This window comes from Streptopelia decaocto (genome assembly GCF_964273445.1).
Source record: "Streptopelia decaocto genome assembly, chromosome: 3".
In the NCBI taxonomy this organism is placed as follows: domain Eukaryota; kingdom Metazoa; phylum Chordata; class Aves; order Columbiformes; family Columbidae; genus Streptopelia; species Streptopelia decaocto.
The window spans coordinates 52099016-52124846 of NC_138656.1; the positions used below are offsets into that span (position 1 = coordinate 52099016).

At 35.7% G+C, this 25831-nt stretch overlaps 1 protein-coding gene across 1 annotated transcript in view; it reads left to right on the forward strand.

Moving 5' to 3' along the window:
- ADGB (androglobin) overlaps positions 1 to 25831 on the forward strand; it is a gene marked incomplete at both ends in the record, with an annotated part of 117078 nt that continues 91247 nt past the window's right edge. The window contains 5 exons of the mRNA XM_082048943.1: positions 1 to 191; positions 16715 to 16865; positions 19793 to 19885; positions 22486 to 22557; positions 23802 to 23990. Of these exons, the coding sequence (XP_081905069.1) occupies positions 1 to 191; positions 16715 to 16865; positions 19793 to 19885; positions 22486 to 22557; positions 23802 to 23990 (696 nt within the window). The remainder of the gene's footprint in view (positions 192 to 16714; positions 16866 to 19792; positions 19886 to 22485; positions 22558 to 23801; positions 23991 to 25831) is intronic.

The window sequence follows — 25831 nt, forward strand, 5'->3', positions numbered from 1 at the left end:
ATGCCGGGGCGGGACTGGGCGAAGAGCCCCTGGGCCGCCGGGCGGCGCTGGACCCGCAACATTCGGCGGGACAGGTCGCCAAGCAACGCGACGGACGCGTCGGGATCCGCGGCCATGTCCACCAAGGGGAGCAAGAGGAAGGAGCTCGGCAGCCGTGCCAGCTCAGTCCTGCTGGGCGTCTCGGCCAAAGAGTAAGAGCCCCGGGAGGGAAGAAGGGATGGTGCGGGTTAAAGGGTTGTGTCCCGCCGACCGGCCACGGGGTGCCAGGCGGGCGCGCCGGGAGAGGCACTGGGGTGCCCGGCCGGCGCTGCTGCTGCCGCTCCCGGGGCGGGGGCTCGGTCGCCCCCGTGGGGGTCTGGAAACTTTCCCCGGGGCTTCTCGGCCGCGCGCCTGCTTTCTCAGACCCGGGCGGCCGTTTAGGGCTGCGCTGCCCGCGGTGGGGCTGGGCTGGGCTGGGCTGGGCTGGGCTGGGCTGGGCCGGGCTGGGCTGGGCTGGGCTGGGCTGGGCTGCCCGCGGCGGCGGTGCCGCGGTCTTGTCGCCATGGTCGCAGGCTGGACACAGGCAGAGGAGATGCTTGTTCGCAGTCCTGTGCGTGCAAATAACTTATGCAAAGAAAGTTTGTATGCTCAAGTGGATACTTAATTAAGAGTGATTTCAGTAGACAAGGTGGGGTTTGGGTGTTGTTGGTTTGATTTTGTTTGTTTAAACTGGAGGGCGGGCTCAGTGTGAAACTAGTACTTTCTCCTATGGTATTTCTTATGCACCCGTCCGGTAGTGTTGGACGCTCCTGCCAAAGCGATGTTGTGTGTGTCGTGTCCCATAGTCAGACAAGGTGCTTCAGACCTGGAGGAGAGCAGGAGGAACGAGAAGATTGTGGCACATGTGTTACACGGGTGGGTGGCTTTGCCACCTGGCTGTTTCTGTATGTGAGGGACATACGCGCTGGCCCCAGCGCACAGTACAAAGCATGCTACTTATGGTCAGGAGCAGACAGAAGTGTTCACTGAAATGTTGTTTGAGTTTAAAAGAAGCTTGAAGCCGTGAATCAGGACAATACATAGCCTCCATTTTCATCAGGTAGAAGAGCTAAGCTTGCTGAAGTTTTCAGGGCAAAATTGTTGATGACTCTTACAGCACATGAATTTTGTTTACAGAAGAGAAAAACAATTTCCAATGACTGGAATGTTTGCTTTATATTAGAATGAATCTGAGGAGATCAAGTATATTAAAAAGTCATTCTTCCTATTCATTTCTTAGATATTTCTATGTAAGTAGCATCTCTTGAGATATTTTAAAATAATTCACTATTTGCTAAGTATTTATTGTGAGCTTGTATATTTCTGTGAAAATGTAATTTCTTCCTGCAAAGACAAATAAATAAATAGAAAACATTGACTTTCTTTCACTGTTACTGTTCCAACCTGCAAGTTCTATTTCAGTGTTTTGAGCAGCTTTCTCATGCTGAAGTATGTAAACCTGCATGCATGGCATTGCCAAGATTTGGATTAAAAAGATGTATGTGCTCATGCCCTTTTCTTTTTCTTCCTGCCATAAATAAAGATTTCAGTTGTATCACTTCTCTCTTGAAATGCATCTTCAAATGCCCCTTTGTTCTTATTTCATATACAGTTACCCTGCCTTTCTATGAAGTATTTTCTTTTTTTCACATTTTCATACTTCTGTTTCCTATTTTGCCTCTTGATTCCCATTTTGAAAACTTCTGTGTTGTTGCAGACAGCCAATATCACTAAATCCCTCCCTTCTCACTGCATCTACTTGCTTAGTAACTCATTCTTGTTTTGGCCACAGCCATGCAGCCCTATATATTTACTGCTTCAGGCAGTTTATCAAAATTTTGCAGATGATATCTAAAATATCAAGGAACACTTCTTTTTCTCTTTTTTTCTTTTTTTTTCTCTTTTTTTAGCACTGTTAAAAAAAAAAAAAAGATTTTTCTTACTTTCAAGTGTATGTGAAATTGAATGGGCTATCATCCAAAAGATTTTGTCTAGTGTTCCAGATTTCGGCCCCTAATAGATGTTCTTACAGTGCAAGAATTTTTTAGCTGTTCCCTTGAATTAAGATATAACTTGTTTTCTAGAATCTAAAAATATTTACTTTTTATATAGTGAAATTGCTAATTCTGTCCTTATACATAATAAGTTGTAAAAGAATAATTCTTATGAAATTAATTATTTATATCAGATCATCTAGAATGGTATCTTTTTCTTTAGTACATTGTTACTTTAGACTTTATTAAATGAGACCATGATGGATAAATCTGATCAGTCAATTGTTTTGCCAGTGTCAAATCGAAATCAGAATATTTAGTTAGAAATTATTTCAATGATATTAAATTCTACTGAAACACCTCTGAAATGCAATCTAGGGGATACATTCACATTATATTTGAAATCCTATCTTGCACCTAAAGGACAGGAGACATAATTTGTCTCTAACTCTGCAATTATCAACTAATTGCAATGGAACTAATGCCTAGCATATGGCAATGTTAATTCAACGTTAGCTAAAACTCAGATCACAGGAATATTTACTCACTTCACTAAGGCTATTTTACATAAAGTGGTGGTTTAGGAACTGACGTTACTAGACTATGAAAGAAACTGTTACAATAGCCTGATTGTAATGCAGAACCTTCATAAGAGAACATATATCTTGTTCTATTTTTTTTTATTTTTTTTCATTAAGCCTGTAACTTCTTTTTAAACTGTAGCACATCTTTTGGGCTTATCTGCTCTGCCATTGTGACATAGAGTGCCCTTGTTGGAAACAGGAGGAAGTCTCAGCACTAAGTATCTAGATGTTTCAGTGTATGTGCTGTATACATTTCCAAATGACATCTTATTGTCCTGAATGATATCCAGGCATATGAAAAGACTAAGTGACCTTTTTTTTAAAAAAAAAAAAAAATCTTATTTGATAGAACAGCTTCTAATTTATAGAACTACCTCTGTTTGTATTTGTATCAACTATTGTTTATATTAATATATATATATATTACCAGAAATATTGGTAATGTAAAAGAAGAAACCAGAAAATCTGTGACACAAAAACTCAAAAGTTACAGCAACTCAGATACTGATTTCCTGGCTAACCTACCATTGCTCACTTTTTATCATTCTGAAACATTACTAAGGCCTTTTGGATGGATTGATGAAAAAATGTTGGTTTAGGTCAATGCATGTCTTATCAAGTTCAGCAACTGACGTGATAAACCTTCTTGTTTAAGCTGTCAGGAAGGATTTTACATTACCATTTGTTGAGTTGTAGGTAATGAATTTAAGTCACAGAAAGCTAATTCTAAACCTTTGTGTAAATAAATTTTTGTCTTGAAACAAAAATTTTACAGAAAAAGTAGCCCAACTTTCTTGTGGAACAGTAGAGAATGGTGCTATAAAATATTTGAAAATTTGAATTCAGCACTTACTACACTTTCAGTCATATTGTTTTACTCTGTAAGGTGGAAGCGCGTTCTGTGTTGATTAAAGGTTCTATTCTGCTACTGTGTTTAGTCTTAGTAAGATCTTTATCCTGCTGAAAACTAACACAGATCTTAGTACTCTCTACTCAAAGATCTGGGTGAAAATCTGGTTTTGCTGAAATCAGTGAAAATTGTTGATAGTAGGGAGCTGAACACAGTTGGGACTAGAAGCTTATGCTTGAGAACACTTTTGACACTTTGAATAGACTTCCTTCTTGCTTGTCCTTGTTCCCTAGATGGATTAGAATTTGTATCCCAAACCCAATATCAAAAAGATATTTTAGCACTGTTAGTCCCTCTGAAAGGACTGAAATGTTGCAACATATTTCTTTTCTTTAGTCATGCTATATGCCAGTGGTCTCCAAGCTTTTTTGATCGTGCAACCCTATAGCTAAAAGATTTTTGAGCACACCCTCCAATATATGTATATTTATTCACAAATAAATTATATACATGCACTACTGAAGTTCTAATATTTTCTTCTTTGTGTGCACACCCTACTTTGGGGACCACTGCTATAAGCCACAGAATTTCTATGGAGAGAAAAAGCAACTAGGCAGTTTCAAGTTTTGAACTACAGTCTGCTAAAGTCTACAGAGAACTTTTATTTGGATCAGGCTTATGGTCAAAATGTAGAACTACAGGCAGTGATTTATGCAAAATGGAGGCTATGCTTCATTTTCTCAATTTCCAACATTGCTTCTAGAGTGCTTTTGCCTTTGTTATAAGATTTGTGATGTCAGAATGGCTGGAATGTAATTGATAGCAGAGAGATTGACATGTTATTTCTCTATTTGGAAAGGGAAAAATTCTGTCTAATAAGCAATATCTGTATTACAGTAAAGATATTCTGTGTATGCAGGTCCATGAGAAAAAGATGTAAATCTCATTCATTTACTAGAAAATACAATTCTAGCCACAAATGTAGAGAAAGTTCAACTTTGTGATTTAAGGCTAGATCTGTATCATTGTTTTCAAGAAAAATCAGCAGAGTACCAAGCTGATTTCTCAGGAGTCTACTCTGGGTCAAAATGATTAATACTGCTGCTCTTACTATTTATAATTGTTGAGAAAAATTGCTCATTTTGGTTGGCAATCCCTGTGTTGGAGAGATTGTTCTACATTTTCTCATATAATGTTTTTCTCCTAATAGTAGGCAAGTGTTAGTAGTGATCATAAATGTTTTATCAAAGGCAGTTTAGTAAGTCTTTTATTTTTTAAGTGGAGACTAGAAGTAAATCTTACATATGCACTCTAAGATTGGAGCTGTGTTTCTTGGAGTTGTGACAATTACTTATTAGATATTTCCTATTTACGTTCATTCTGTTACCCAGCTTGTTCAGTGCGTTTGAGACAGAGACAGCTTGCATTGCACGAATTTTGCATGTCTACAAGAACTTAAGCAGTGTTACTATCCCTGTATCAGGAAGAGGAATGGATCTTTGCAGGCTGCCTGAGAAAACATTGTCCTGTCAGTTTAGTATTCTGTGGTAATTGCAGCGTAGGCTTTCCCTGAGGATCTCTGCTTTATTTTTGGACACGACTTTTAGTTGCAGGGATAAAAATGTCAAAAATGTTTTGTATTTTCTCTAATAATGTCTTCCTGATAGTAAACATTACTTGCTTTTATATGTCTGCAATGATTGAAATACTGAATAGAAATATCAGTAGTATAAAAAAGAAAAAAAGGCTAATAGTTTTTAGATTATTTTTTTTAATCCTGAGAACTGTCGATTCTTGCAAAAAATAATTACAGTGTTACATTTTTCAAATCTTGTGGATAACATTAGTGCAGAAACCATCTGAGACCAATGTGTACAAACAGCTGGAAAATCTATTTTGATGACCTTAAAATTACTTTGCTTGATTTCTAGTGAGATTGGGCTTCTTTTTCCCCATAAGTGCATACAACAGTCAGCGCAAGACATCTGTGCTGTGGAAAATCAATGGGGATTATTGGTGGATATATCGCAGTGCTGGAGTGGGACCTCCGAAGCATATGGAGAAGGCAGGAAAATTCCTTTGGACTCACTAAGCCAGACTTCGCATGAGTCTCTGCAGGATGCTCCATTGGGTCTCTCTTCATTACAGCTTTCTAATTAGATATCAATTCCCTTCTGGAGCTAGGCAGTTGCTAGAGATGACAGGTTGAAGAGCTCAAAAGAACTGCCATCGTTATAGCTTTCCTTAATTGCACCATTAGAGGCTACTGAGAATCTCATCTCTCCCGGGTTTCAACAGTTACGGTGAATAGGAATTGATGTCTGTGTTGGCACTGAAAGAGATTCTGGCTAGTGTAAGAATGAATAATGAACTAAAATGCTTTTAAAATGAATTTGGTGAAATTCTGTGCCATCAGGCCAAATCTTCTCAATTAAACTTGAGTCATCAGCATCTGTCAGCCCAAAGAGATATCTGAATTAGTTTCTGCGTTTTTAGGGACAAAAGTGAGGAGTTAATGGTCAATGCCAAGAGAGGCAAGTGATTTAGATATAACTGTGACAGAGGCAGAGGTCACTGATGTAAAGCAGAAGGTCGGAGTGTTGTTGGAGTTCTTATTAGGGACAGCAGTAACCAAGAACAATATTTACTGCTGAAGGGCTCTTAAGGACCTGCAGAGGCAGGCTGAAGCCTGGGCTGGCTGAAATAAATGATTTAAGTTTAGCTGTGAGCCTGATGATTGCAATGAGTAGCCAGTTGCTGCATGCTGTTGTACAGTGGGTTGCTGTGCCAAAGCCTAGGATTACCTAATGTTTGTTCTTAAGGTTGAAAACTAGGACAGTAAGAATGGAAAAAAAAATAGATGCATTGCTAATTCATGCTTGAATTCTCATATGCCTATGATAAGGAGTAAGCCAAGGCTTGTGATTGAGGTTTTATCCATTGCTGGCACATGTTTCTCAGGTAAATACTCTTAAGGTTTAGGCTATAGCAGTGTTTTAGAGGTTTAGAGAATATAGACAATATAAAGTGAACAGATTGATTTTTTTTTTATGTTTTGGGTGGGGCTTGCTAGGTTGACTGAAGTTTGGGAATGGCAAGAATGTTTCATGGATAACAGCACAGTGTTTGAACTTGAAGCTGCTTTTAGTGCTGTGCTGGAGTACTCATGTTGGTTAGTTTAAGTTTTAATGGGCACTAAAAATTTACATGGGGTCATGGAACAAGTATGCAGAAAAGAAATCTGTTGAAGATTATATAAATAAATAGCAACCACATGTAGCTCAGAAAGTGCTTGAGCTGACAGTGATTGGAGACTATGAAAATATTAGAGAAATATGCTATATATGCCTTCGTGCTCTTTGTAAGCTTTCAGTTGCAAGTACTGTTTGAAACAAGATGTTGGGCTATAGCTCACCCTTGCCCTGACTCAGTACTCCTGTTCTTATGTTTGTTGTTCAAGAGAGTAACTCAATGGTGTATGTCTTTGAACTCATGTTGAAACATAGGTGTTACTAAGATAAGGGGTTGCTGTATTATTGTAAAAGCTAGTTAGATTTGTATGTAGATACATATGCATTTTTTTTATCTTGCATGAGCAAGATGAGGATGAGATGAGATGAGTATGGCTTGGTGGTTCTGCTAGAGGCTTGAAACAGTTACAATTTTGGACAAGACACTGAGGATACTGCTCCCTATTATTGCTGATGCCGTAAACTTGCAATTTTTGGATTAGGCATATCTATTTTTTTGTTAATTCTCCCCCATTTATTGGAAACTGGACTTTCTTTAAAAATACAGTTAGTTTCAAGGTTATGGTTATAAGAAACATGATGCTCAAGTCTCAAAAATTAAGTACACCTAGAATTCTAATTGTTAGCATTTTCTAGCCAGAAGGATCAAGATCTCGCTTTCAGCACCTGTGTCTCATTCATAGAAACGTTTCAGTGAGTAAATGCAGTACAACTTTAAGCTGTATTGCCAATTTGTTACTACTTTTTTTTTTTTCCTTTACTTCTGCCTTTAACTTGTTTTTAGTTTCATGCTTTGTAGTGAGACAATGGATTCTTCCCCAAGTAAATACGATCAACATACTAAAATAGCATATCAGCTAACCCGTAAATTGACTTTTTTGATTAACCAGATTACATTTTAGTTAGGAAATAATGTATTCAAATTAGTTTTCCTAGTTAATTCTAATTAAAACAATGAACCCCTGAGAGCTCAGCCTAGCCTGATCCGTAGATTTCAAACTTCATGGAGTCATGGGCATGAAAACATTAAGTAATGTACCAGTGGCAATATCACACTGAATGTTGTGCTCCCTACTGGTCTTAGTTTTAGCTTTTTCTTTCCTTTTAATTGAAAGCAATGTCAGGGGATCTTGCAGGCAAACACTGTCCATGAGCCTTTGGTTGGAGATGGTGCAACCAGACTGTAACAGAAGTCTAGTCTATTACAATCTACAGTGTAATGGAGAAAAGCAGCTTTCAGCAGAACTATCTAGCAGAAAAAACACTGTCAAAGGAAAAATAGTAATAATTGTGCTTTGAAACAGGAAAGCGTTCTTAAAATATCGTTAGAGGCTCTGTTTGCCATGGATTATTCATCCACTTAATGGTCTTTAGCTTCTTCTGAGAGCTCTGTGTAACCAACACAGAAGAAATGGAATTTCCTGGTTTTCTTATCAGTGCATGTGAAGTGCTTTGTAAATGAGTTGACCTAAATCCACAGAAGTACTGAGGTGCTCTGCCATGCAGAGATTTTTAATTCTTAATTACCCAGGTGCTACAAAGAAGGCACAAAAGGATTTTAGCCAAGCCAAAAAGGAATTAATGCCAAGGAAAAGAGCAAAGCACAAGCTGTGTTCTTAAAAGATACTTGAGTACCAAAGGCCAGTGTGGAAAGAGATGCTGCAATATTCTCAATATTCTTATAGCTGAATCTAAGTCCAGCTCAATCTTTTTAGCAGGAAACACTGGAAGAAACAAACTCAGAAAAGTTACTGGTTCCATAATTTCTAAGGTGCTGTACAACTATCTGGGAAACAAGGCTTCTGTTTCCCTCTTTGAATCAGGTACAGTAAAGAAGGATTTGGAAAGAGATCCTCAGCTTCCTGCTTTGGAGGGTAACCAGGACAAGTGGATGCTCTGTGACTATGCTGTTAGTGGTTTCTCACACAGAGCTTGGTGGAATGGAACTAAGATCCTCCAAATGGCACATTCCTTTTCCTTTTTTGACTTGAGTTCGACAGAGGTATGTACTGCTTGAGACAGGCTCTTTCAGTAGCTATAGATCATTATTCTCATCTGAGTGGCATCTGATATAAAGAAGTTCTGCTGGCTAACTACGTGCTAAGCAGTCAGATTTTTCCTTTTATCGATATTAAATTTACTCTGTTTTGTGTTAGGTGCATTATTTTTCTTGTGTTATGAGAACAGATAAACAATACACTCTTATCTGTACTACTCAGTATTTTGTACTTTTACACTTCGTTATGACTCCATGCTCTAAACTATTGCCTATTACTGAATTTCCAAAGTTATTGTTACATTGCTAGGGCAACTGGAACCAAACATAGTATTTCATGCAAAGGACATAACATGGATTATTCTGAATGGCATTGTACTGATTTAATATATATTGGACATCCTGCTTCTAATGTGTCCTGGTGTTTTATTTGCTTGCCTTGACTGTACTTGAACAGAGATCTTAATTGATCTGTCATAAAGACAAACAACATCTGATTTTGAAGTGTTATCATTAACTCAGAACTATATCACCTGTAGTCATTTGCTGCTAGTTGGAAGGACCGTGCATTGATTAAACAGAAATTTGGTCTACAAATTGGATGTAGATGTTACTTGCCCTCAAACCTGTGACTTGTTGAAAGACTGCAAGGTGCAGTTGGGACCCCTTGGTGCCTGTATTAGTCTGTACTCAGTTCACTTGGCCTGGCACCTCCATCTTTTGAAACGAGGTAACCATAAAGGATTTAGGCCAGCTGACAACAGTCCCACCTGGAGCATAACCCAGAGTCAACTACCTTGGAAGAATCAGTTCACTTCTCTTGACTGATCTTGGCACCTGAAGATCACCAGAAAAGGCACTTCTCTTTCCAGGCCCTTGCTGTGACTCTAGCTCAGTAAATCGTATTTCTACCTGTTAAACTGAATATAAAGCCCGCCTCTGTAAGCTGTTTTTTTTCTATAGATTAAAAATACATATTTAAGAGCTAAATATTACAAGATTTCTGCTTTGGCAGGCATCTCTTGTGATTAATCTTGCACTCTTGGAAATGTAAATTAAAAAAAATATTTTTTTTAAGGGTATCTTTCAAAAGTCCTAGTGACCTCCAGTGTGGTAGAACATGAAAGGCTGGCAAATTAATGACTTCTAGACATCTGATACCTTACATTATCAAAAGTGTTTTTCAAATATGTAAAGTAGTATTTATTTCTGTTCCACATTAAAAGATTTTTCAGAGCAGTCCTTTGGCTCCATGGAATCAGGGGGAAAGAATTTTTTACTACAGCTGGCTCTTGCCACTGAAAATGACAAGCTGAGCTTTTTTAGCATTTCTTTCACAGGCTACAGAGTTTGACTCGTGCTGCCGTTGAAAGCAACGGTGTTCATACTGTTCCTTAGGAAGGAAGTTTTTATCTGATTTTGCTTCTGTCCTTCAGCCACTTACTAATTATAGTTTATGCAATAAAAACTATTCTCCTTCCTGGAATGAAAAAATAGAAGGCTAAAGGGGTCTAAAATTCTGTACATGAGCTTATTGCATCCATGGCCTGAATATCTCCCCAAAGATGAGAGCTCTGAGCATTTATACTAGTATATGTTTCTTCCACAGACAGTCCTTTCAGTTTCCACTCCAATGTCTAAGATAAGGATAATGGTAGATTACTGTAAACAACACATAAAGATTTTGGTTTTATTTTGGAATTGCTGCCGACTATTAATAATAAAGAGAAGACCATATTGCCTTAGCTGCTTATTAGATTATCTGATCATGACTTCTTCTCCTCATTCCTCTTCTGAACAATGGCACTAGGTATGAAGCAAAAGAGCACAGTGTTTTGCAACAGAGTTACTGATACTTGGTCGAATATTCTCATATCCTTTACAGATTCTTATGAACTTGAGTGTTGCCATGGTTTCTGCCGTGGGTTTCTAACATATTCAGATGCTGCTTTTGAAAACCTGTTGCAATGATTCAAGTTTAAAAGAATTTTCTGCCTGAAATAAAGTCTTCAAAGGTGCCTTTTGTCTTTGAGTTCTGAAGAGATTAAGGAAAAGTTAAGTAGCTTCCCCCAGGACATGTTTAGAGAAGTTGGACCATCTGTTTGTTCTCTTCCCTTTTTCACCTAATATAAAAGTCTTTACTAGGGCCAATAATTTTTTCTTCTGACTGCTCAAACAATCCAAGGGAAGGGATACATTTCTCTTTATTGCTTTCTGGTAAGTGTAAAAAGCCCAAATTTCTTATCTCTCTGTGTCCCAACATCGCTATCCAATGGGGAATATGAGATGTGGGATTTCTCACTCCAGATTGTTCTTTTTTGTGTACATATAGAGGAGTTCAGAGCATCCAGAGGAGTGGAAGAAGGAAAGAAAGTTTCAGCTCTGAGCCTCATTAACTGACTTGACAGATATTAATTACCTAAATATCATGTCCTGTTACTGAATCATTTCCTTTACCTATTGGCCATCACAAGAACTGTGGCCAGAGTGACATCAGTTGTATGTTAATAGTGTGTTTTCTGGGGTTTGAATGAAGCTAAGCTGTACACTGTAATGGTTGCAGACATCTAATGGAAAGAATAGATAGTATTTAATGAAAGATAAAAGATTGGCAACACTTTCCAGGTGAAAATGATGAGCATCAAGTAAATTTTGTCTTCTGTTGGGGTACTGTTATGATCAAATTCACAGTTTATTTTTTAATCTTTAAAGTATGCTATGGGTAATGTTGGTGACCATTTAAAACACCTACAGGGAGCACTAAGATGGGATGAAGTGACGGCTTGTTGGCAGTTACTTAGCAACAAATGCCCTACTGTGGAGATAGATAAACAAATTCTTAATAGAGTGAATCAAATAAAGGCCAAACTCACAATCATTGCATCTACAGAAAGGCTAGTATATAAATACCTAATCATACTGGACCATCTAAATGTATCATACTGCAAATAGAAGGGCTGGTTTGTTTAAACAGTCCTGTTACAGATACTAGCACTCAGTCATTTGATTCTCCAAAATGTGCTTTAAGCAAAGACATATTTTAGTCCATAGTTGAAGCTAGCAAAGAACAGATGCATTGACAGTAACTGTAGCTCAGCTACTGAGTAGCAATTAATTAAATTAATAAAAATTTAGCTTTCAGTTTTGCATCTCAATCCTCCAAGATCTCAGTACTATGTCCTAAGTCCATGGAAACCTCTGTATTGATTTCTTAGAATGCTAATATAAAGCAGATCTTAAACTTTGACACTTATGTAGGTTTAATAGAAATAAACAAATAAAACCTTAATGAAAATAGAAATTGAAAAGGATTCAGCTGCAAAAAAATATCACCTTTGCAACCTGTGTCATAAGGGATGACAAGGATTGCAGAAAGAATAAAAAAATATATTATATATATCCATATGCAAATAACTTACCAGAAACCTTGAAAAACATATCAATATGGTGGAATCCCTGGGGATTTTTTTTCCTAACTTCCAAAGTATAGCCATGGAGACAGAAGAAGCTGAAGCACTTTTATCTGTCAAGGCTGCAACCACATTTCTGCATAAAGCCTCAGAGTCATTGTGGAAGCAATGCTGGCATTCTTATTGAACTATTAAACAATTTTATCTGTTTCAGATACTCCAAATCAAAATTACTGCAAGAAGATGTCTCATTTCCATCCTCAGATCTTCTCATCTAAGCAAAAGAAAAAAACTAATTCTTTTCTCCTTCCTTTTTCTGAGTTGTGTTTTGGTTTATTATTAAGGAAAGATTATTGTTTATTGTTAAGCAAGATTAAAGGTGCATCTAACTTTTGCAAGGGGAGAGTAGGAAAGGGAGTATTTGATCTTTATCTAGAGGAAAGAATGAAATAGAAAGAGTGGTGTCTTCCTGAATTCTAAAAAACCCGCATTGTGCATCAGTTATTTTTATGTGTCACAAAATTATTCTTGTCAGGTGATCCAGAATGCCTTGAGTACTGAGTGAGGAAGGTGGAGTTGCCATGCTGTTCTGAAACTAAATACCAATACTTCTGAACTAAATATCAATACTTCCGTAATTCTCTTGAAAAGAATCCCTTCAGTGTTGCTGGGTTCCCTCTGTGAGGAATGGTCATAGATAGTTTACAGATAGATCTATCTACTTTAAGAACAAAATACTTTCTCCCAAGGCTCCATTGACCATATTGACAAGATCTTGCTTACAGAGTGGGTGAGCAGCCAAAATATATGACTGCCAACTAAATGATTATGTTTAGCCTGAGAAAGTGCACTTCCCGTACCTTGTGGGCCTGTCTCCTGTCTCTCTGTTAAACCTTAAGTCTCTGAAAAACTTAGGTTGTAATCTGTCTGCATTTTTTTTTTCCTGTTGTGTTTGTCTATCCTGCCGTTCCCTATTTCCCCTGTTGGCACTATATGAATTATACCAGTATTCTTGGTGAAGCTGCTTAGAGGGTCAGAGGTGAATTAGTGCCAGCTTCATAGTGTTTCCCTCATTTGGCAATTTATTCTTCCTTTTTCTCCTTTAGGGTTTAGCATGGGATTAAAAGGAAGTCTGCCAGTAAATTAGTGTTTAAAATACTGTTGCACTATGAAGCCGTCCAACTTGAGCATAAAATACTAGTAATGCTTTGCACTGTCCTTGTGTCTGTTAGTTTGTTTCAAGGAATTCTAAATGAATTACATTATTCAATTCTTCTATTATAATAAAGAAACTTCTTAAGGACCTTACTCAAATACAGTATTTTAATTAATTCAGCTGTCTTTTTTTTTCACTTAGTAATTTATATTTGGAGTCCAAATAAATTGCAGTTCTTTATGAATTTTTCCAAAATCTTATTGAATTGTCCTTTTTGTGAAGCAGGTCAGTTGGGCTTCCCGAACTTAATTTAGACATCTCAGTCATAGAGAGCACTGTTTCCATGTCTTCTGCATTGTTAGTGTTGTGGGTATTCTATTATGTCAAAGTGTATTGTAAAATAATTTTCTATCTTAGTGTGATAGTAAGCTAGGCAAGTCTTTCCATATCTCATAGTTTTTTAAAAAGATGCTTTTTTGTTTTTCCATTATTGTCCCAAAAGAGTCAGAAATCTTATAGCATTATTGCAATTATTATTTAATTCTTTGGGAATAGCTTCAGAACATCTTTATCATTATTATTATCACTACTATTATTATTGAGTGAAACTTCTATCCTTCTCTATAAAAATTTAAAAGAGCAAATATGGACTTAGATGGAGGAAAATAAGATACAAAAAATTAGAAGTAATCCTTGAATATTTAAAATTGTTGTATATGTCATTGATATTTCATCTGAAATAAGAAAAAAAAATAGAAAAAAATAACAATTTTAACTTGACTTTTTTTGCTTGTAAATATACCTAAAAACCTGCTAGGAGTTGCATTTAAATCAATGTTAAAAGGGACAAAGTTTAAAAATATTGCAAGTTTTGAAGTTGTTGATACAGCTAGCATTTTGGTTTTCTTTATTCTGCATGCATGCATTTAATGCAGATACAGCAGATTCTTTGAAACAATTAAAACAGATACAGACATTCCTAGTAATCCAAAGAAACTGATCAACACTTCAGGGTTTTCAATTGCTTGTTAAGTGTTATTGAATATACAATAAAGCATCATTTGAGTCATCAGGAAAATGCTGGAGACAAAATGATACCATTAATGACCAATCAAACATAATAGAGACAGGCTGGAGGCCATTTACAAATGATTGAGATGACAAAGAATGGGAAAGCAAAGCAAGGTATCACTCCAGAGAATACATCTTCCTTGCAGTTAGAGTGGTAGAAGTTATGTTTTTGTTTGCACAGCAGAAGGCACAGATGGTATTGAATTTTCACAGCTGTCTTCCAATAAGTTACTGGTAGTATGGATGAATGTCATTATTGTTTAGACAGTGAGAAATCTTTATTTTTACCCCTTTGTCCTCATTTTTGCTAACAACAAAGTATTGTGGAATCACAGACAAATGGTGATTGAAAGGTGCCTCTGGAAGCCACCTAGTCCATCCCCCTGCTCAAAGCAGGGCCAGCTTAGATCAGGTGGCTTAGGTCCTTGTCCATTGAAGTTTAAAGTGTCTCCAAGCACTGTAGTTCCCCAGATCCTCCTTCTTACCATTTTTGAAGATGAATGTGATGTTTGCCTTTTTCTAGTCGTTAGAAACTTTGCCTGATTGCCATGGTCTTTTGAATATGATTGTCAAGAGCCTTGGAGTGACTCCAGTCAGCTCCCTCAGTACCTTTGCTCACATCCTAACTCCTCTCAGGGACCTGTGTGTGTCCAGTTGGCTTAAGTGCCTCCTAGCTGCTTTCCTCTGCTGTAGATAACGCTGCAGTTTCACGAACTCTGATAGTAAGCTCACGGACTGGGAGGCCTGGAAGCCAAAATTTGCCAGTGAAATCCAAGACACAAAAAGGCACTGAGTATCTTGGTGTTTCTTATGTCCTTTATCATTAAATTCTCTGCCCCTTTAAGCAGTGGACACACACTTTCCTTACATAGTCTTCCTTTTGCTGTCAGTGTATTTACAGAAGCTTTTTTCCTTGCCCTTAATGTCCTTTGATTATTTCAACTCCAGCTGAGCTTTTGCTTTTGTAATTTCCTTGCCCTACACTTGACCAATGTCTCTGCTCCCACAGGTGACTTGTCCCTCCTTCCACCTTCTGGGAGAGAGGGCTTAACAGTATTTTCAGGCACCATCTGCTACACGGCCTCTTTCTCTAGCCAGACTACTCATTTATATAGTCTGTATTTGTCTTTAGAATGTAGTTATAAATTATGTTGCATCTATATAGAAACAGCGAATGAATATTGCGCATAACAACTGAAAAAGAGCATATGTGAACTATGACACTGACAATTTTATCTGAAATGTCAAACGCTTTGTCCAATGTGAGTGATGCTGTAAATCATAATCAGGGTTCATATTTTTTCTGTGAAGTCACCAAAATATCAAGAGGAAGTTATAATTTTGAAATTCAAAATGTGAATATGGTTTTATATTATATCACTGATGATATCAGTATCACTATAAATATCTACATTATATTACGTGTAATATATGGCCAGAAGTTAAAAAATAACTGTTCTCAAATATAAAAAAAAGAAGCTTTCCCTTTCAAATCTCTCGAAGATATCAATATTTAAATAAATTTAGCTGTTCTTTTTAAAATAAATATTTCTTGGCATCAGTTTGTAAAAACAGCACTCCAGCTGTAACCCAAAACACTGTTTTCTTTCTGATCTCTTGGGTATATTTGTAGGAATTCTGCTGTTTCTCATTAGGAATTAAAAAAAAAAAAAAAAAAAGAAAAAGAAGAGGTGTGTGATATAAGGAAAAGAAACAGAAAATTATAGTATCTTTAGTTTTTTTAAGCTGATGTACATAATGAAATAGAGGTATCATGAAAGTATATTGTTGAGGCTTCAGTAGGAAAAACGTATCCATCTGATATTGTATTTCTGCTGCGGAACACTGCTGAGTATCAAAAAGGAAATTCTGACCTTAGTCTTTTTTTCCAACTGGCTGAAGTCCATATGCTTTTTTCTGCAATACAATTTATTTGAACTCTTTTGCTCAGGTTTTGATGCCAGATTGCTTCTCAGGTCCCTGCAGCTTATTCCCTTCATTCTTTAGAGTGGACAACATATACAGTTTATTGCAAGTGGGTCTGGGAGAATCTAACTGATATGTGATCTGAACATACTTTGTTTGCTTCCATGTTTGATAGTTGAAGGGAAAGGAGCTGCTGCATTATCATTCTGACTAACTCAGTTTTTCAGCCTGTCGTACTCACTAGAAAAATTATATGCATGGGTACTACTAGTGCTAGTTGGTAGCTATGAACACATTGTGTATTAGTCTTGTGACAAAAAGTTATTGCAGTAACTAACACTAACATTTTTATTACAGTACATTAAAAAATATTTTATGAGATAAAAATATTCTTAATAATATTGATAATATTGCTTATTTATTGTTCATTTTTATTCATGCTTCTGTTTGTTTCCCAGGTCAACTATGTCTTCCCATGGAAGTACTTTAAATGAGAAGTGGAGGTTTCCTATTTGGCCAGAATGGAATGAAGCAGATATCAATGCAGAAAAGTGGGATGCTGGAAAAGCTGGGAAAGAGAAAGAAAAAGCTGGAAAAAGTCCTATTTCAGTAAGTTGTGTGACACATATATATTATTTCCAGTTTAGTTTTTGCACCCATATTTAATACAGTATTTGTCATAACTAAAATTAATTTGTTACTGATAAATATCCTAATTATCAATCATGTCTTTTCAATAACTTTAATTACTTTAATTTTAATAAATTAAAAGTATTTTGGAGTGTTTATTTTTTGCTTCTTAAATGAACTGTTAATGTGTACGCATTAATGGTTAAAAAAATATGAAACCCCAAAATCTATTCCACAACAGCTGAACTGTTGTAGTATGTGAGAGCAATCCCTTCTCTGGGCACCGCAGTTTCTGTGGACTCAAAAGGTTAAATGCACCCATCTTTATTATGGGAAAAATTGATGTTGAAGTCTTTCTTTTAAACACCTCAGTTTCTGGACATTAGAAACACTGTCTGCAATTCTAGTGTGCAGAGAATGGTCTGAGGGGATATACTTATTTTGCAGAAAGGAAGCACCTACCAGATGCAGAAAAAATCCTCAGTCTTTTCAACTTTGGAATGACTTTTAAATCTCATCATTTTAGTCCTTCAAACTGGTTATCATTACAGAATGTATGTGCATTTTATGCAGAGTTGTAGTAAAATTATTTCTTAAAGAGCTTCTTAAACTTAGCATTTTAATGTGATGTTCAAAATCCATTTAATACTATGATTATTCATCTAGTTTATATGCAAATTCTGTCATTAGAATGTTTGTTCTGTATATATTCTTGTGTGTTATGTATTATTAATAATATAGGTTAGCCTATGTGTTTGTACTTTTTTTTATTGTTATTTATGCTAAACTTAAATATATTGTAACCCTATGGGGTCAAAGTACTTTTGAGAGAAATTATATGTTCTATACTGAATGCTGCCATTAACTTGACAGGCAAATAATTTTCCTCTATGTGTTTCTTCTGTTGCATTACCACATTTGATGTCTTTGGGCTGTACTCTGAACCTAGCACTAACATATGAGGTTTGCCAGACATTAGTATAATAGATAAAATTTAAAAATAATTGTAACTGAAAATCTTTCTTTTTTTTAGCATAAGAGGCATTCTGAGGTGTTTACTGGACCATTCAGTTCTTCAGCCACAAGCTATATGAAATATTGTTCTTTTTACACATTTAAAGGAATTGTTCAGTATGTCAGTCACAGCAGATGAATTTACAGATCTAAAGAATTTTCAAATGTGACCTCTTGATCCAAGCAGCTAGCCAGAATTCAGCATCATATAGAGCATTTCAGTTAGAAACGGAGTTAGTGATGACGTCCAGTACCGTTGAATACACTTAGAACAAGAATATAAACAATCCTATTTTCTTGTGTGAGAGAGGGCATCTATCAGAAGTGATCTCTGTCCTTGTAAGACAAGCTCTTTTGTCAAGCTCCCCTACTCAACAGCCTCCCTTAGTGCAGCGTCATGTGCTGCTGAGCTTGGGCATTTGACCTCTGTTTATCTTGTGCCTGTTTCTTGCCTGTCCTGCCTGTAGAATTTGTGGTTGAGGCTTCTGTTCTTAGACCATGAACTCTGAGACCTGGCAGTTGCCTCTTTATAGCCACTTTAAATAAAAGGTAAATTAAACCTGATTTTGTCAGCCAGGTTTAGCTGAACCTATAATATCCTTCGTCAGAGTATTTTTGCACTTGTAAGCTAAAGAAAGGTGTGTAGCTCTGGCTTTTTTGTGTGTTCTTTTGTGTAATGTTATGTCATTCTCACCTACCTCCTTTTTCTCGTTTATATAGTGTTTAAGTGCTAAACTTTCCTGTTATAACATGTAGTCAGGGTTGGATGTCTTTGAAAAAGGAGTATAAACTCTGTAAATACAGTTCTGTATGGTCCAGTCTACAAGGCTTCCTTTAAGCTTTCAGAAGAATAATTATCCCTACGTAATTATTCCTAAAAGGTTCTTCCACCCCAGTTTTCTTCAGGTACTTGAAATATTTTGTTGCACATTGGTATGTTGAAGAAACTTACACAATAAAACAAATAAGAAAAAAAAGAGTGGTGAAAATACTATCTTGGTGTCTTTGCATTTTGGTTTGCATTTGGTTTTCATGCCTTTGTAATATACTTTCTCTTGCTTTCCTTTAATCAGTAAGTACTCAAAGCATCATAGTTTTTCCTTCCCAGAAACTCTTTCTCTTGGTTGGTCTGTAGAAGATAGAGTACATTGTAGCCTGTGAAACACAACAAAATGTATACCATGTCTAAAAGATATTTAAAATTCAGACACAAATAAAAGGTGCTGACCATAGAATCAATTAGTTTCTTAGTCAGTACGAGCAGTATCAGAGGCATCTCCTCATCCTACATTCTGCTATTAAGTAAACGGGTATATATCCTGACACCTTCTGTTCACATGGAAAATAAGTATCACTTTGGAAATGAAAGTTTGAAAATTATATGAGACTCTCTCTTTAACAGGCCAGTTAATGATGCTGTGTAATTATAGTTCTCTGCTTTCTATAGCAGTTTTAAATGTGTGGAACTGGTTTGTTTGTGCCTAAATATAGGTTTAGATATTTACTTTCAGTCTTCAATTTGCAAATGAGAAATGAGTTAGTAAAAGTACTTAGAAACAACTTGGTAGAAAAGTGCCTGAATTAAAAGCTTAACCATTTTTTGGAGAAGTTTCTCTGAAGGGCAGGAAAAAAGAAAACATTATATATAGACCTATTTAGACAGTGTAGGCCACATAGACTTCTCAGAATAATGCAAGAAGATTTTGTGCTGAATCTTCAGTTTGGGCTTTGCACTCATTTAGTTCAATTACAGATACTACTAATTCCTTTTTATGCTATTTTTCCCTTAAGCAAATTATCATGTGAACAATATATTATTTTAAATCTTGTGGAAGAGACAATACTGTAATTAATAAAAATGTTCCATTTTTGTTCATGCATGTTTTATGTAGCACCTCTTTGAGGATCCTGAAGGGAAAATAGAATTGCCAGCATCCTTAAAAGTGCATTCATGGAAACGTCCACATGAGTTTTTAACAAATAAGGTAAGAAACAAACAGGGCCATAATGAAAAACTGCTACTCGCCTAGCTGTGTCACAAATAGAAGAAAATTAGTAGAGGGGATTAGTTCAACAGATAAAACTCCCTTGACCATGCCCAGTTGTCCTGTCTGGGAGACGGTTGTACACCGAGGAGTTGGTGATGCACATAGCAGTGAACCTGTGCTGTACACACCACTTGTCCCTCAGGCCAGCGTAGTGTCAGTGTCATCCCTGGCCACTGGAGGAACACAACCAGTGTTTGGTAAGGGGGGAGCCTGCACGCAGCTCTCTCTTGTTACCTGCAATGACACCACATGCATCTCCTTGCCTTTACCTAAATGCAGCAGGGAGTTCTTATGTGAACATCCTTTCTGTTTTATAGCAGAAATAGTGAAAAGATACATTTTCTTGTAAGAAAATCCTATAATAACTCAAATCCTATCATATGTCAATAACAGCAAAATGGGGTAACTTTTGATAGATGGAGTCTGCATAGAATTCTGCATGTGGATCAGAAGCCTGTTTGGTGCTGTACGATTGGGGTTTCCAGTGTCTAAAAGGACATAAGATTATCTATATTAATCCCTTCCTTTATACTTAGCTCTAATAATAGAATTTTAAATTATACTATATGGAATCTTGAGTGCCTTTCTTACTGACATCACCATGGACCAGCACCTCCTGGTGCAAAACATCATGGTAGTGTGTTCTTCCAAGTCACCTGTGCTCTTTGACTCTTCATTCATTTAGAAGATGCCTGGACAGAGAGATGACTTTCTGTTTTCATTTGTGTTCCTGTCTTCTCACTTAAAAATTAGTGTCATAGCCAAATAAGTTCTGTTTGTGCTGCTAAGACCTCCCTTGCCTTGGTATCTGAGGTAAATATCTATGCCGAAACCATACATTAGCTTTACCAGAAGTATAGTACGTTTTCCGCACTTAAACTGTTGTTGTCTGCATATAGAACATGTCCACATCTTTGGCAGTACTTGTCTGTAAGGTATCCATAACTTTTTAAAATTGTGCAAAGCTCTTGCTCAGTTTATACTTAAAATTAATTGCAAAGAAAATAAAGAGCCTACCATGTCAAGGGGTAGTGTTCTCCGATGTTGTTGCTAATCTAAGTTTTAAACTGTTTTTTTCTTCAGATGAAATGCTGAAGTTATAAAACACTTTGACTTCCCTTCCAACTTTTTCAGGCTTGTCAGTTTTCCTTTTGTCAGATTGTCAGTTCTATTTTTTATTAACTAGACACTAAACAGGTCCAAGTTTAATTTTTAATGGAGGAAGGAGGGGGGAGGTCAGGGAGTAATTGACAAGACCAAAAGATTGGATGAGAAATGCTGCCAAAATGCATAAACTGAGTTGAGGTATTTGAAATATGAGGGCAAGAGAGCTGGCAGCCCAGAAAGCCATGGAAACATGTATCTGTCTTAAAAATATTTAAAATTTATCTTTAGCACACTATGAAGAAAACATTTGATTAAAACTTCGGTGCTTGTTTCAGTCCAGTGTATTTTGAATCAAAAAGCTATGATTGCTAGACATTTTCACAGTATCACAGTATGTTTGGGATTGGAAGGGACTTCAAAAGATCATCTAGTCCAATCCCCCTGCTGGAGCAGGAACACCTAGGTGAGGTCACACAGGAACATGTCCGGGCGGGTTTTGAATGTCTCCAGAGAAGGAGACTCCACCACTTCCCTGGGCAGCCTGTTCCAGTGCTCTGTCACCCTTACTGAGAAGAAGTTTCTTCTCAAATTTAAGTGGAACCTCTTGTGTTCCAGCTTGATCCCATTACCCCTTGTCCTATCATTGCCACCGAGAAGAGCCTGGCTCCATCCCCATGGCACTCACCCTTTATATATTTATAAACATTAATAAGTTGTTAAAAACTGATCGAAATGTCAAGTGACAAAAGTCTGTTAATATGATATATGTTGCTACCTAATCTGTTAGTAACTACAAAAGAAAGCATAAACAAGACTAACTAGTGTGGTAAGCAAAGAATCAAGCAATGATCACCAGTAAGTGATGAGAGGCACAGATATTTAGTTCAATAAACTACAATCCTAGTATGCTATTGCTAAACTGGTTGCAAAAAAGAAATCAAGCTGCATAAACAAATAATAGTCATCAAAACTATGTAATACAGTCAAGGGTTCGATAAAGTCTGCATTCATACTGACAATACCACTACTTGACCATGAGGAAACAAATCCCTTTGAATCTTTGTGGGGGAACAAGGAAATCTTGAAGTATGAGACACTCTTATGATCACTATTTAAATACAGAACTGCAAATATTATGAAAAAATTTAGGGAATCTCAGTTTAATTATGTAATTATTTCTTTTGGTACTCTTTACATCTGGTAAAAATACTGATTTCTTTTAAATTCTGAACATCTACCCGCTAAGACATTGTTATTAAGAAATAGAAAAGCAACTACATGATTTGCAAACTGACAGCCTTTAGTTTGCAAATGCCTAACAAATGTTTGCTAAATGTCTAACATTTGTATGTTGCACTGTTGAAGATTAGTGCTGATTTAATTGTTTCCAGATAGTTTAGCAATGGACTAAAAAATTTACTTTCTCCTAGATTCCTGTGGTTGTCAAAAATGAAACCTCATTTGACCTTTTTTCAGCAAATGAACATATATTTTGTAGTGAGGTAAGTAGAAATACATTCATGTCCCTTAAAAAAAATTATTTCCTATTTTTAAAATTCTTTTAAATTTTTAAAATTTGACTCCAAAAAGTTGTGACAAATTTTTAAAATGAAAAGAGAATGATGGGAATAAAGAGGCAAGAAATCATCTAGATTTGTATAAGTAGTGTTTACCTTTTTTAGAATATTAAATGTTAAATCGATGGTAAGAGATTTTCCAAAATTAAAAAAAAAAATAAAATGTACAGCCTATGAACAACAAAGATTATTACTGGATAATATTATCTAAAGATAATAAGAGCAAATAGAGCAAATAAAAGCTATATTAGAAAGGATTGATATTTTTCATTCAAGCTTTCTTGAAATAATGTTCTTAGTGTGCCTGCACGTGCAAATCTCTGTCATCCAGCCAGTATTTTCCTTCTCACCAGAGTTGAATAAACAGTTACTGAATGTATACAAATCAGGGAAAACTATAAAGCAGGTAGAATGAAAGTATCTGAGTGCCTTACTGAAATTAATATTACTTTATTATTTCCATTTCATTCAATACTTCAATGCAAATTCAAAATTCAGCACTGGAGAAACTGTGGGAAAAAGCCACCAGAAAACAGATTATGTAAATTTTGCTGTCCATAGAATGACGTCTCAATTTTAGAGGAGGTTTCTTGTAGTAAAAGTTAATTTTCATTATTGTTTATATAAATCACTGTAACAGTCTAGTAATTATTGTGAAACTAGAAAAAACACATGCATTAAAGCATGGTTAGTTAAAGCTTCTATTTTAATTTTTTAAAATTATTAAATACTTATAATGCATTAGGATTGGGTTTTGCTCAGTGAAAATAACAAGTATTAAAGCCAATATTGATTATTAGCATTTCTATTTACTAAAAAGCAATTAAACAATTGGCAGGTCACAAGTTCTGTAACATAATTTGTTTTGAAATCATATGTCCTCATTTTTGTTTGGTAAATGGTGAACAGCATAATTTATATTGTGCCTTTACTTAGTTTCATGACATTTTGTGTTACTGTAGATAGATATTATGATGCTTTTCGGAAAAGTTGTACCAATGCAATTAATTTATACATTTACACATTAAACCATAATTTTACATCACTTCTTCATTTAAAATAGGAGCTTATTTATTCTTTGGTCGTTGTAATATAACTTAATTTTATTTTTCTAGAAGATGTACGTAAAAAAAGATTTTTTCTTCTTTTTTTTCCTTCACTGTTTTTAGCTGATGAGATGGATTGTAAGTGAAATTTACGCAGTCTGCAGGATATATAATGAAACAGCTTTAACTAATGAAATATCCACACTTTTTTGGAAACCATGGGAACACATTTATGCCTTATGTAAAGCTACAAAGGGACACATGCCACTGTACAATAGCTATGGAAAATATGTAGTGAAACTTTATTGGATGGTGAGTACTTCCCTCCAACAATATATAAATATTATGCCAATAGCATGGCAAATTTTAATAGTTAGAGTAAGTATTAATAATTACTGAAAAGACATTCATTTGTAGAAGTGTTGACAAATTGTTAATGCATGTTAATAAAAATACCTTTTACTGTTCATGTGATTTTTCTACAACTTAAAACTATTTTTTGAAAAGGTAATAATCTGTTTTTGTAGATTATGTAGAATTCTGCTAATTGTTAGGATTTGTTTTTTCTCTGGGCACTGTAAGAAGATACTACTTCTGAGTGCATTTGTTTATTACATTGTACAAAGAAGATTCAGTAACGCCAGTTGCTAATGTGGCACATGTTCAAACTATCTATTGAAATAACTTTTCTGATATTTTGTGTGTGTGTCAAACAGCAGTTTTCAATGTCATTCCTTAGCCTGAAGCATGATTTCAATAAATATGGCAGAAAATAATTGGTTCATTCTGTATTGTATAGTGAATGATTAAGATAATGTTGTTTAAAAAGTGATTAATTTTCACCATTTGTAGTTTCTTTGAGCTGCAAGTGATACTCAGCATCCTATTTATAAATCACAGGTCAGCTTATAGTCCAATGTAAACTGTATTTAATTTGGCACACTTAGAGAAATTTTATTTCTTTTGTTTCTTCCTTACACCTTTTTGTTTTATGAAAGTTCTTCTTGTTTATATATTTGGTGTTTTTTTACTCTGTGTCTCAAAATCTTATGATGATACTAAGCATTATATGTGTGTGCTACCTGAATGGGAATTCCCTTATATCGATTGAATGCTCAATGTTTGTTGGTTTCCACTAAATAAGAAGGGTTGTTTCATTTCATTTTTGCCAGAGAGAAAAACGTGAGGACTGATTGTGAGGTTTGCAGTGCACTATAAACTATATGATTTAAATTCTCACTCATTAAGTTTTAGCCTGTTTTTGCTGGCCTCTTAATTTCATCTGCTGATTTTTTATTTTTTTTTTTCTGTGCATGCATTAGTCGTTTTGAGATAATATACAAAATATTTCTGTTCCTGTGTAGTGAATGATAGAATATGGAGATTGATGCAGATGTTTAGTGGAGTCAGACAAATGGCCCACACCTCTGGTGTATTAGGATTAAGAATATTTTCTATTGTTTAAGTAAATCAGTTGGCTGACTTTACAGAACTACTTTTATTCAACAGTATTTAAAGGTGATTAAAGACTTAAAGTGAGGGGACCATTTACTGAAGATGTACTGGTAAAAGCCAAACATCCCATGGAATTTCTAAAGATAACAGACAATAACTCATTTTACACTCAACAGGGAACACTTAATTTAATATTGAACCTTATACTAATAAACAGAGAAATAATCACCGACGTAAAAGTCAGAAGTTGTCTATGTTGTTAGGGTTATTCTGGTTGCATTTGTCTTTTGCGAACAGAGTATGTCATGAAACACTAAGACATATAAATGACCCTATTAAATGTCCAGTTGCCCAAACTTGAAAATATTTTTTACTCAGTCAGTTGGAAACATGAAGTTGGAAGTGTTAATGAAAACTTCAAGGCATCTCATTGGACTTCTGAACAGATAAAATTCATTAAAACAGAAGAAGTTATACTTAAAAAAAGGAAATAAAACCTAAAAAAAATAATGTGTAGAAGCTTTTTTAAAAAAAAAAAAATCAATGCTCATGAATACAAATGAACAGCTAAGACAATGCAGACAGCTGATTAAGCAGGCCAAAGGTACTAATGAAGTTGCTAATAGTATAGATATACATTATTTAAAACCAGGTTATTACAAGTTACTGATAATAAAAACATAAACAGCAACATTAAG